Genomic DNA, 12,360 nt, shown 5'->3' with positions numbered 1-12,360 from the left:
CATTCTGACAAACTTAAGCAAAGAACCAGGCATTTATCCCCTAACGTTAACAGTTGTTGCACTGAATAGGTGATCAAGGAACAGAATAGTTATTATTTATTGAACAAAACTATATTTTCTGTTTTATATTTTCCACTTTGCTTACATTTAGAAATGAAGGTGCACTGATTGAATGTAGAAGTTTACGAACAGCACGTGGCAAGTTTCCACAGTCTTTTTCTGCCTGAATCACTTGTTGCTCCAGTATAGCTGCATTCTGTCCAACCATCTTCACAAAAGTCTATAATAAAAGAATTAGAAGATCCACAAAATATTTACTTCACATCAAAACTAAGAATTTACCATTTTCACCAAAAGTTGTGTCTGATTTCATGTTGGGTAGAATAAGATCTATAATGGGTGAAAGTAAAAAAACCTGAGAGAAATAGAGCAGTTATAAAAACACACAAAACTAAACTGATCCAACCTTGCGTTTGCTGTTATTTTTGGTGAACAGCAGAACTGCTTGCCCAAAGTAGGTAGGTTCATGTAAAGAAGGCTAATGATGTGGTGATTTTCATGCCTCAATATTCATCATTTCCAACACATTTGCACCCATTCATATCCATGCCAGTAGAAATGTTGTGAATCTTGCATTTATGGTTGCTGGGCATTAACATGAAAAGCATAAGAGGGAGAAGGAATAGGGGGTCATGATGGTAGATTTAGCTGAGAAAAGATGGGAGGAGACTAAAATGGAGCATAAACACTAGCATGGATTGATTGGGCCGAATGGCCTGTCTCTGTGCCCTATATTCTTTGTAACTTGAAGGCACAAGTTAGAGGGACAAGCTAACAATTGCACAGGTACAGTAAAAACCTAATTTCTCTATCATTTTTGTTCATTTTTCTTGTTGTTACGACCTATTGTCATTTGTTGAAGAATTGCCATTTGACTCCCATCATATTTTCATTTATAACAAAGCTTCCCTCCATTGGGAAGTTTTTTGCTAACTTTGATCTTGAAAGAACAGGAGGGATGAGACAGGAGGGGAGCTGGGCTTTTGAGGCTGTGCCATCGGTGCACAGTACCAACTTCCTGATATCACCAAATCAGAAAATAAGTACCTACCACTAAAGTAAATGAAACAAACCAGGAAGGCCCCAGGTGCAATCTCTAATGCCAATTTAATTGATGTCACCCAGGCAACAGTAAACCTACAACAACTGGCTTCAGCACCCAAGCTGGAGAACACTGCACAGGATCACAATATTTAGAAACCCTGGCTTGAAAAGTGACAGTGAGAAAGAATGTGTATTGAGGAAGTGGAATCAAGCTTAGCTATAATGCTCCTCCTCTTTTAATAGACTGTGGTACAGACTGCCAAGTCACACAAATGGATAATAGTCACTAATATGGGTAATGAGAGAGTGAATAGAAAATTGTATCTAAACAAGGAGCCAACAATTTCAGGAACTGCAGAGAGGAAGTAAGAAAAAAGATAGATTCTCATTGAATTTAATTCTAAACAGTGACGGTGGCATAGCAGTAACGTTATTGGACTAATAATCCAGAGGCCCAGGCTAATGCCCTGGGTTCCAATCCCATCATGGCAACTGCTGGAATTTAAACTCAATTAATCAAACTGGAATTGAAAGCTAGTCTCACTATGATACCATGAAACTAGTATCAATTATTGTAAAAACCCATCTGGTTCACTAATGCCCTTCAGGGGAGGAAATCTGCCATCCTCACCCGGTCTTGCAACTGTCTTTTAAATGGCCTAGCAAACCATCAAACCACTACTGAAGAGTCAAACCAAACAGACTGCAGCAGTTCAAGAAGGCAGCTCACTGCTACCTTCAAAAGGGCAATTAGAGATGGACAACAAATGCTGGCCTTGCCAGTGGCACCCACATACATACATACATATGAAATATATATTAAAAAGGTTTATCAGTTCATTTCTTGAAACGTCCTGTGTACTGACTGATAGCAATTTGCTGTTTCTTAAACTCACTTTACCATAGATTTGTTTCGTGCAGGCTTGTCCAACCTTTTCACATGGGTGGCCACATTTCAATTTTTCTCACACTTGGGGGCGGGAGGGGCAATGAGAAAATTTAGGAAAGATATGCTTTGGTATAACATTAAACATGAATTTTAAAAGAAATTAGCTGACGTATGAAAAGAAACAATTGCTGAGCAAAAAAAAAAATTCACAGTAAATTGATAATTTTTTAAAAATGGTTTTAAATAAAGCTGACCATTAGAGTGTGAAAGCGTGTTAGTGTGTGTCCAGCTCACTCTAAGGGTCTAAGGGTGCTCATTAATTCAACCCGTGAGAGTGCCTATTGGTGTGTGGGGGTAAAGTGAATGAGAACCCGGAGACTGGGGGTGAGCCAGACACATACACTCTCCACCCTCTCTCTCACACACATTCTGTCTCTCTCACACAGACGCTCACTTCTCTCTCTCTCTCCTATATACACTTACCCCTCTCTCTCACTCCCATAGATACTCACCCCCTTTCTTTCTTGCACACCCCTCTCTCTCTCTCGAACGCACACACCCACCCCTCTCTCTCGAACGCACATTCCCCTCTCTCTCCCTCGCAAACACACACGTGCACATACACACCCCTCTCCCACACACCCGTCATACACATCCACTGCTGTTTCACGTACGCATACATCATCCTCTGTCATTCACACACGCGCACACAGCCTCCTCTCTCGCACGCGCACAACCCTCTCTCGCACACACGCGCACAACCCTCTCTCGCACACACGCGCGCAACCCTCTCTCGCACACACACGCGCGCAATCCTCTCGCACACACGCGCGCGCAATCCTCTCGCACACACGCGCAACCCTCGCACGCACACACGCGCAACCCTCTCTCGCACACACACGCAACCCTCTCTCGAAAACACGCCCCCTCCATCTCTCTCTCAAACGCACGCCCCCTCCATCACTCTCAAACACACGCCCCCTCTCCTTCTCGCTCACGCAGCCTCCTCTCACTCTCGCTCATGCCGCCTTCCTTCTGGAACACGCACGCGCGCTCACCCCTCTCTCTTGAACGCACGCACGTGCCCACCCCCACTCGCGCACGCACTCACCCCCCTTTCTCGAACGCGCACACACACACCCCACTCTCTCGAACGCGCACACACTCACCCCACTCTCTCAAAGGCGCGTGCACTCACCCCCCTCTCTTGAACACGCGCGTACTCACCCCCCATCTCGCGCGCTTGTGCGCACCCACCCCCCCTCTCGCACGCGCACACTCACCCCCCTCTCGCACGCGCACACTCACCCCCCTCTCGCATGCGCGCACTCACCCCCGATTAGATTCTCTCTTGTTGGAGACAGTCATTGCCTGGCACTTAAGTGGCAAGTAACATTCATGCCACATAACAGCCCCAGCCTGAATGTTGTCCAGATCTTGCTGCATTTGCACATGGACTGCTTCAGTATCTAAGGAGTCGTGAATGGTGCTGAACATTGTGCAATCATCAGCAAACATCCTCACTTGTGACCTTATGATGGAGGGAAGGTCATTGATGAAGCAGTTGAAAATGGTTGGGCCTAGGATACTACCCTGAAGAACTCCCCGCAGTGAGGTCCGGGACTGAGATGAACAACCACATCCATCTTCCTTTGTGTTAGATATGACTCCAACCAGTGGAGAGTTTTCACCCTGATTCCCATTAAGTCCAGTTTTGCTAGGGCTCGTTGATGCCATACACAGTCAAATGCAGCTTTGATGTCAAGGGCAGTCACTCTCACCTCATCTCTGGAGTTCAGCTCTTTTGTCCATGTTTGGACCAAAACTGTAAACAGGGTCAGGAGCTGAGTGGCCCTGGTGAAACCCAAACTGAACATCAGTGAGAAGGTAATTGCTGAGTAAGTGCCACTGTCGACGACACCTTCCATCATTTTGCTGATGATCAAGAGTAGACTGACGGGGCGGTAATTGGCCAGGTTGCATTTGTCCTGCTTTTTGTGGACAGGACATACATGGGAAATTTTCTACATTGCCAGGTAAATGCCAGTGTTGTAGCTGTCCTGGACAGCTTGGCTAGAGGCATTGCTAGTTCTGGCACATAAGTCACAATAAGTACTATTGTGGAATGTTGTCAGGGCCCATAGCCTTTGCAGTATCTAGTGTCTTCAGACATTTCTTGATATCACGTGGCGTGAATCAAATTGGCTGAAGACTGGCATATGCGATGCCGGGGTTCTCAGGAGGAGGCCGAGATGGACCATCCACTTGGCACTTCTGGCTGAAGATGGTTACAAATGCTTCAGCCTTGTCTGTTGCACTGATGTCCTGGGATTGCCTATCATTAAGGATGGGGATATTTGTGGAGCCTCCTCCTCCTCTTTTTAGTTGTTTAATTGTTCACCACTATTCACAATTGGATGTGGCAGAACTACAGAGCTTAGGTCTGATCAGTTGGTTATGGGACCACTTAGCTCTGCCTATCGCATGCTGCTTCCACAGTTTGGCATGCAAGTAGTCCTATGTTGTAGCTTCACCAGGTTGACACCTCATTTTTAGGATGCCTGGTGCTGCTCCTGGCATGCCTTCCTGCACTCTTAATTGAATCAGAGTTGAGCCTCCGGCTCGGTGAAATGGTAGAGTGGGGGATATGCCAGGCCATGAGGTTACAGATCGTGGTTGCATACAATTCTGCTGCTAGGAATTAAATGGGGAGGGTGGACATAGAATACAATATTAAAATGAGGAAAATCAGTAAAGTTGTAGTATAAAAGTTAGTGGGACCGGATTAAAACACAGGAATATAAGCTAAAGAAGTTACAAACGAAAGCAGCTGAGCTTTCTCTTTTTTTTTCAAAAAATTGCTTTTAGGTTTTTATGATGATTATCCATTAACACAGAAATACTACATTTTCACTAACAGGACTTCAAGGGTAATTCATAAGAAATATAATTCAATGTCAGAACCCTGAGGTAAGCGTTTTAAAGTTTAAATTTTCTTCATCTCCAGCTCAACCTACAAAATTTCTCTTCAACAAATTTGTCACTGTGAAGGCTCCTTCAATCAAGTGGCTGGGGAGATGTAAACTGCAGAATTTTCCACAATACTATTTTGTAACTGAGTCACACCATCTGACATCCAAGTGAGGTAACCAAATAGTACTTTGGAGCACCTCAGTAAAGTGTAATAATTATCTAAGAACACTATGCAAGGACTTGAAAAACTCATCTGATGTAGGATTCATGCCACAGCTCAAGCAGGTAATTGCACCACCGCCTGAGGTCTATTTTATATTTAGACATTTGAGATTCAGAAATTTAATTTAATTAAGTTGTAACAAATGCACTTTAAAAAGTTGCAAACCTCCATCTTATCAATCTTTGCATACACCTTCTTCATTTCCAGGGCCTTGATCTTTATTTTTGGAACATTTTCATCAAGAATTTGTGAAGAATCATTTCGAATCTATAAGAAATGCAAAACTTTAGTTACTGTATACAATTATTTTAGACAATCAGAATATTTTTAAGGAATAACTTCATAAAAACATCACTGTAATTCCCGACTTGACCTGCAAGGCACCAGGAACAGTTTGCATGTGCACTTGCCGCTAGTGCATCTGTGGTTTGGAAAGATCAGTTAGGTGTAACAAACTGGATCTTTTTATAGTTTTCTTGCAGGTATTAATATTGCAGGACGTGTCCCAGATGATGCTAATATCTTCGGCAGAAAGAGGAGAAAAGTCAAATCGAATCAGATCAGCCATGATCTTATTAAGTGGCGGAGCAGGCTCAAGGGGCTGAATGGCCTACTCCTGCTCCTTGTTCGTACGTTCGTAATGAGATACGCCACGATCTACAAAAGGAGTTATGAGATGAAACATGCAAATAAGTAGCCAAATGGCAGATTTAAGTGTATTGTTCAAAAGGAAGGAAAAACAAATGCTATTCATACTACACAAATTGCTAAGGCTGAAGTTCAAAGAGATCTAGGTGTATCAGTAGATTTGGTACTTAACAAGTCTAACCACTTTCCATCAGCAACAAACAAACTGAATAGTACAGAATAAACTAGAGAATGTCGCGCTAAAACCATAATGCTTTGGTCAAACTGTAGCTCGAATGTTATGTCCTTAGACAAAAGGGAGACATTTAAATGGTGTAGATGGTACAGAGATATACTAAAAGAATGATCACTACACCAGAGGATCGAGTTAAGAGCACAACTACAGGTTTGCAGTGAACAAATATGTTCCATTCTTTTAAATGGCATGGAATTTTTATCATTATTTTGTGAATTGCGATCTGAAGTTCTGTTCCTTTTCACCCCTTTTCCAATCATAAATGTCCAGGGAACAGGAGCTTGTACCATTAATGTTCAGTGCTATTGTGATCTCTGTTTGATCAGTCACTGACTGCAACTGCATATGTAGGAAGTCTCCCCCTAGTGTTTCAGTGTCAATAGATACATTGGCCTGGATTTTGCAACCTGCAGCGAAATGACGACACTGGCCGCTGACTTCAAAGAAAGCTCTCCACAAAGATCTAATGGTTCCTGTGGGATGGATTTCCCCTTTTCTAACATTCATTCTGGCTCCAGCTACAGGGGACCTCAGGAATCCAGCAGTGATGTCATCAAGCAGGCGAAGCAGCCAATCATATTGAAGAATTCTCTCAGACAGAAAAACAGATAATAAAAGCCACTGAATATCCTTCACTTTTTAATCATTTTAAGCAAAATACAGATTGGGATATATACATGGGATTAAGGTAAAGCTGGAATTTTAAGCAAGCTTTTAAAAAAATTATTTTAAAAACCTATGGAATTTTTATCGTTTTGGAGAAATTTCAGATTACATAAATATAAAATTAGTTTTCCAGGGACAGAGCGGTTGTTCTGCACTAATTATGACTTAGCATGCTGTTAAAACTCAGTTACACCTCAAACTGTAATTTTATCAAACATTTTTACAGTGAGACTAATAGCGTAAAATGTGGAACCACATAAAACTAAGTGATTAATATGAGTTACATCTGTGGCGATTTCAACAGTGTTCCCTGTGAAGGAGGAGGAGTGGGGGGAAATACTGAAAGCAACTTTTAGATTTCCATATTTACCTCTGCACGTGCAGATGTCAGAAGTTGCTGTCAGTTTCACAGTTGTGATGACGGAAAAAGCTGACAGTTTGACTGTCATTACAACCACAAAATCTGGCCATTATGTTCATCTGAAGTCTTTATTTCCCTAGTCACTTCCTTTGTTCAACTTAATTGCTCAATGCCTATCAAGCACTGAGCAGCCCTTACTAGACAGACAAATATACACTTCTTGATGCCCAGCGTATTTCTAATTAACCCTATTTCTAACATAATGGAACATATTATACCATCCTCCCCAAGAAAGTAATACAATCCAGATTGCTGCTTTGTTCCTGGAAACTGGCAAGACCAACTCGTCATTCTCTCTTGGGTTACTGATCAAATTAAGATAGAACCATAGACAAAACTGATGAGATTGAAGAAACGTTTACCTTTGCATACATGGCTATCTTGTACCAGCCTGCAAAATACAACAGCCAAGTTTGATAATCAACATTCACAATCACTAAGAGTAATCAAACAGCAACTTCCAGCATCCACACATGCACAGTTGAGCACACAGGTCAGAATGTTGCTGTACGAGTTGTCCTACTCCTCCAAAAGCTCACTACATTGGTGCCTCCCCAAGATACTCAGCAGTCACACACCTGAAACAGTATGATGACAGAGTACTTACCCATTAGAAAGTCATTAAATGTACCAGAAAAGTTGGGGCTTGTCCATTCAAGTGTAACTGAATTTTTAACAGCGTGATGAGTCTCAGTCACTGGCTATCAACCTGTAACTGAAATTTTACTTTTAGAAGTGTGGAGTCTCATTCACACAGATTTTAATTATTGTTTAAGATTTTTAATTTTTTTTCTTACTTTTGCTTATTGTTTCCTTAATCCCTCTCTCTTAATCACATTTCTCTTCCCCCTCTATTTTCCTTTTTGTATATGAATTTATATTGAATTAAATATTCTAACTTGCAATTTCTGGTTTTGACTCTTCCTGTCTCAGTAAGGATTCTTCAATCTGATGGATTAAGAAAACACTTTGCACCTTTCACATAAGTTCCAAATCCCCTAACATATGTGCAAGGAGCAGGAGTAGGCCACTCGGCCCTTCAAGCCTGCTCCTCCATTGAAGAAGATCATGGCTGATCTGATTGTAACCTCCCACCTGCCCCCAATAATTTTTCACTCCCTCATTAATTAAAAATCTATCTAGCTCTTGTTTAAAAGTATTCAAAGACCCTGCTTCCACTGCCTTTTGAGGAAGAGAATTCAAAGACACACGACCCTCAGAGAAAAAAATTCTCCTCATCTCTGTCTTAAATGAGCGACCCCTTATTTTTAAACCGTGACCCCTAGTTTTAGATTCTCTCACAGCAGGAAACATCCTTTCCCCATCCACTCTGCCAAGGCCCTTCAGGATCTTAGAGGTTTCGATCAAGTCACCTCTTAGTCTTCTAAACTCCAGTGGATACAAGCCTAACCTGTCCAACCTTCCCTCATAAGACAACCTTCCCATTCCTGGTATTAGTCTAGTAAACCTTCTCTGAATTGCTTTTAACGCATCAACATCTTTCCTTAAATAAGGGGACCAATACTGTACACAGTACTCCAGATGTGGTCTCACTAGTGCCCTGTACAACTGATGCATAACCTCCCTACTTTTGTATTCAATTCCCCTCGCAGTAAGCGATAACATTCTATTAGCTTTCCAATTACCAGTTTTACCTGCATAGTAGCCTTTGTGATTCATGCACTAGGGCACCCAGATCCCTCTGAATTTCAGACTCCTGCAATCTCTCATCTTTTAGATAGTATGCTTCTTTTTTATTCTTCCTGCCAAAATGGACAATTTCACATTTGCCCACATTATACTCCATTTGCCAGGTCTTCATCCATTCACTTAACCTTTGTGACTTTGTAGCCTCCTTACATCCTCTTGGCAACTTACTTTCCTACCAATTTTTGTGTCGTCAGCAAATTTAACAACCATACCATCTGTCCCTTCAACCAAGTCATTTATATAAATTGTAAAAAGTTGAGGCCCCAGCACTGGTCCCTGTAACACACCACTTGTCACATCCTGCCAACCAAAGACCCATTTATGGCAACCCTCTATTTCCTGTTAGCTAGACAATCTTCTATCCATGCTAATACACTACCCCTACCATGAGCTTTTATTTTCCCCAAAAACCTTTGATACGGCACCTTATCAAATGCTTTCTGGAAATCTAAGTACAGTACACCCACCAGTTCCCCTTTATCCACAGCACATGTGACTACTTCAAAGAACCTCAATAAATTGATTAAACATGGTTTCCCTTTTACAAAACCATGTTGACTCTGCCTGATTGCCTTAAATTTTTCTAAACGTCCTGCTATAACATCTTTAATAATAGCTTCTAACATTTTCCCTATGACAGATGTTAAGCTAACTGACCTGCAGTTTCCTGCTTTCTGTCTCCCTCCCTTTTTGAACAAGGCAGTTACATTTGCTATTTTCCAATCTAATGGAACTTTCCCCGAAACTGGGGAATTTTAGAAAATTAAAACCAATACATCAACTTTCTCACTAGCCACTTCTTTGAAGACCTTAGGGTGAAGTCCATCCGGACTTGGGGATTTTCAGCCTGCAACCCCAAAAATTTGCTTAATGCCGCTTCCCTGGTGATTGTATTATTTTGCTATCTAGTGGAACATTCCCCGAATCTAGGGAGGTCTGGAAAATTAAAACCAACGCCTCAACAATTTCACTAGCCACTCCTTACAAAAAGAGGGCAGCGAGCTGTTTTGACTGGTTGATAACCTCAAATAGCAGTGTCAAAGCTCACAAAAATTCCATAGGCAAGAGTAAATCTAATAAACGGCAAGCAGTGTTCGTTTCATCCAGACCATCATATATAAGCCCAAACAGGTAGAGTCATCATTAATTTTCTGAGCTAAGAACTGTCATAGGACAGCTATCTTGGTATGTACACACTTCGGTTTATTGTGCAGGCAGCTGTTAGGTCCCACCTAGAAGACCATAAAACTTCTAAAGTAATGGAAGTTGCTGTTATGACAGATAGTGACAAACAATCCCACAAACACACAGGTGGCAGCACACCTTTGTTTGCAAACCCACACAGAAACTGGAAAGATAGGAAAAGGTATAATGAACAGGGCACTAATTACCATGAAGGGGTGGCAGAAATGAAAAGACAGATGCTTCTCAAAGTAACAAAAAAGACAGTGAGAGAGATAAGTATGATTCGAGAGGACCGATATGTTATTTTGCCATATGATGGGGCATGTAAAAGCAGATTGCTGGTGTATCAATTTGGTGGGGTTTGAGGTATAAAATCCCTTTTAATTAAAATATCTAAGTTCTGAATTTTTAAATTCCAAAAATCTATATCAGGTCGACCAGCCTAATTTATCATTCACATCAAACAGGCGATCACACACAAGCTGGAATATGCTGTAATTTTCTGGATGCAAGTAGTTGGCTGGTAAGTTCATTCTCTACATACCAATGAGAATATTAGTGCACCTCACCCAAAGCTCAGCAATTTAAATGGGTATTTATCAAGCCCCGTCCATTTAGAATGTCAGCAAAACCTGCTGGAAACTCAATACAATGCTAGGTTCTTTTATTTTTATTCGTTCTTGTGATATAAAGGTTGCTTGCAAACCAACATTTATTGCCCATCTCTAATTGTCCTTGAGAAGTTGGTGGTGAGCCACTGCCTTGAACTGCTGCAGTCAATGTGCTAAAAGCCCATCTGAACTCCTGGGCAGCAGAACAAACCTGTATCAGAATATAATTTATCCTTGCTAAAAATAGGCAATGTATACATTGGCTATTCCATTACCACCATGTTTGGTTTAAAAATATAGTAATACTTACCATGTCAAGCATTGCACAAAATTCATCCAGTCTGATTAACATTTCTTCAATGCTCTCATCAAGTTCCTTAGCCTATACAAGAAAAAAAAACACAAGACACCGCATGAGCCCATATTGATAGAAAATGGATACATGAGCCATGCAGATTTTCAATTTCCTAATCAATGCCCATTCTCGTACATGGTATAGTTTACTCAATATATTAATGATGTTATACACTAGATATTAAAAGGGAACTCTACTTGCATAGTACATAAAACTTGAACAAAGATTCCTTCTCTAATAAAGATTTTTTTTGTTTATTTGCTCTTGGGTTGTAAGCGTCACTGGCAAGGCTGGTTTGTTGCCCATCCCTAATTGTCCTTGACAAGGTAGTGGTGAGCCACCTTCTTGAACCACTGCAGTCCATGTTGCACAGGTACACCTATAGTACTGTTAGGAAGGGAGGGAGTTTCAGGGTTTTGACCTAGTGACAGTAAAGGAGCAGTGATATATTTCTAAATCAGGATAGTGTGTGACTTAGAGGGCTATTTTCAGGTGGTGCTGTTCCCATGCGTCTGCTGCCCTTGCTCTTCTAGGTGGTAAAGGTTGTGGGTTTGGATGGTGCTGTGTTACAATTGCGGATGATCAGTCTGCAGATTATAATAAGACTGTTATGCTTAATGCATATGAGTTACTTCCAGAAGCTCACAGTCAAAAGTTTAGAAATCTGAGAAAGAGACATAATCAGACGTTTGTGGAATTTTCTAGAGAAAAAGAAATGTTTTTTGATTGATTGTGTAGAGCCATGAAGCTTGAAAATTTTGAAAACATTGCAGAGGTGCTGTTAATGGAAAAGAAAATTAAAAAGCATCCCTTTTGGAGTAAGGTCCCACCGAGAAGACCATAAAATTTCTAAAATATTGGATGCTGTATACATTACAGATCATGCCCCAGACACCACCATCACCATCCCTGGGTACATCCTGTCCCACCGGCAGGACAGACCCAGCAACAGGTATACAGTTGGGAGAGAGTTGCCCTGGGAGACCTCAACATCGACTCCAAACTGCATGAAGTCTCATGGCATCAGGTCAAACATGAACAAGGAAATCTCCTGCTGATTACCATGTACCGCCGCACCCCTCAGCTGATGAATCAGTACTCCTCCATGTTGAACACCACTTGCAGGTAGTACTGAGCGTGGCAAGGGTGCAGAATGTGCTCTGGGTGTCCATCAGCAAGAATGGCTTGGTAGCACCACCACAGACTGAACTTGCCGAGACCTAAAGGGTATAGCTGCTGGACTGGGTCTTTGGCAGGTGGGAAGGAACCAACAAGAGGGAAAAGCATACTTGACCTCATCCAACCCGCCTGCTGCAGATGCATCTGTCCATGACAGTATC

The 12,360-nt window shown here is 41.7% G+C and overlaps 1 protein-coding gene across 5 annotated transcripts in view; it reads right to left on the bottom strand.

The window, feature by feature from the left end:
- The window catches only part of LOC144688588 (biogenesis of lysosome-related organelles complex 1 subunit 4-like), a 52,465-nt gene that overhangs the window by 5,917 nt on the left and 34,188 nt on the right, over positions 1-12,360 (bottom strand). For 4 of the 5 annotated variants that reach the window (XR_013578445.1, XR_013578444.1, XM_078555342.1 and 1 more), the window contains 3 exons: positions 10,976-11,047; positions 5,355-5,456; positions 146-280 (listed from right to left, as the gene is read on the bottom strand). Coding sequence is in view for 3 of the 5 variants with exons in the window: in XM_078555342.1 (XP_078411468.1) it covers positions 146-280; positions 5,355-5,456; positions 10,976-11,047 (309 nt within the window). In the remaining 2 variants the exon portion in view is untranslated. The remainder of the gene's footprint in view (positions 1-145; positions 281-5,354; positions 5,457-10,975; positions 11,048-12,360) is intronic. The other variant, XM_078555343.1, reaches the window with a different exon arrangement.

This window comes from Cetorhinus maximus, chromosome 13, assembly GCF_964194155.1.
Source record: "Cetorhinus maximus chromosome 13, sCetMax3.hap1.1, whole genome shotgun sequence".
In the NCBI taxonomy this organism is placed as follows: Eukaryota; Metazoa; Chordata; class Chondrichthyes; order Lamniformes; family Cetorhinidae; genus Cetorhinus; species Cetorhinus maximus.
This window is presented reverse-complemented; position numbering and strand designations above follow the sequence as displayed.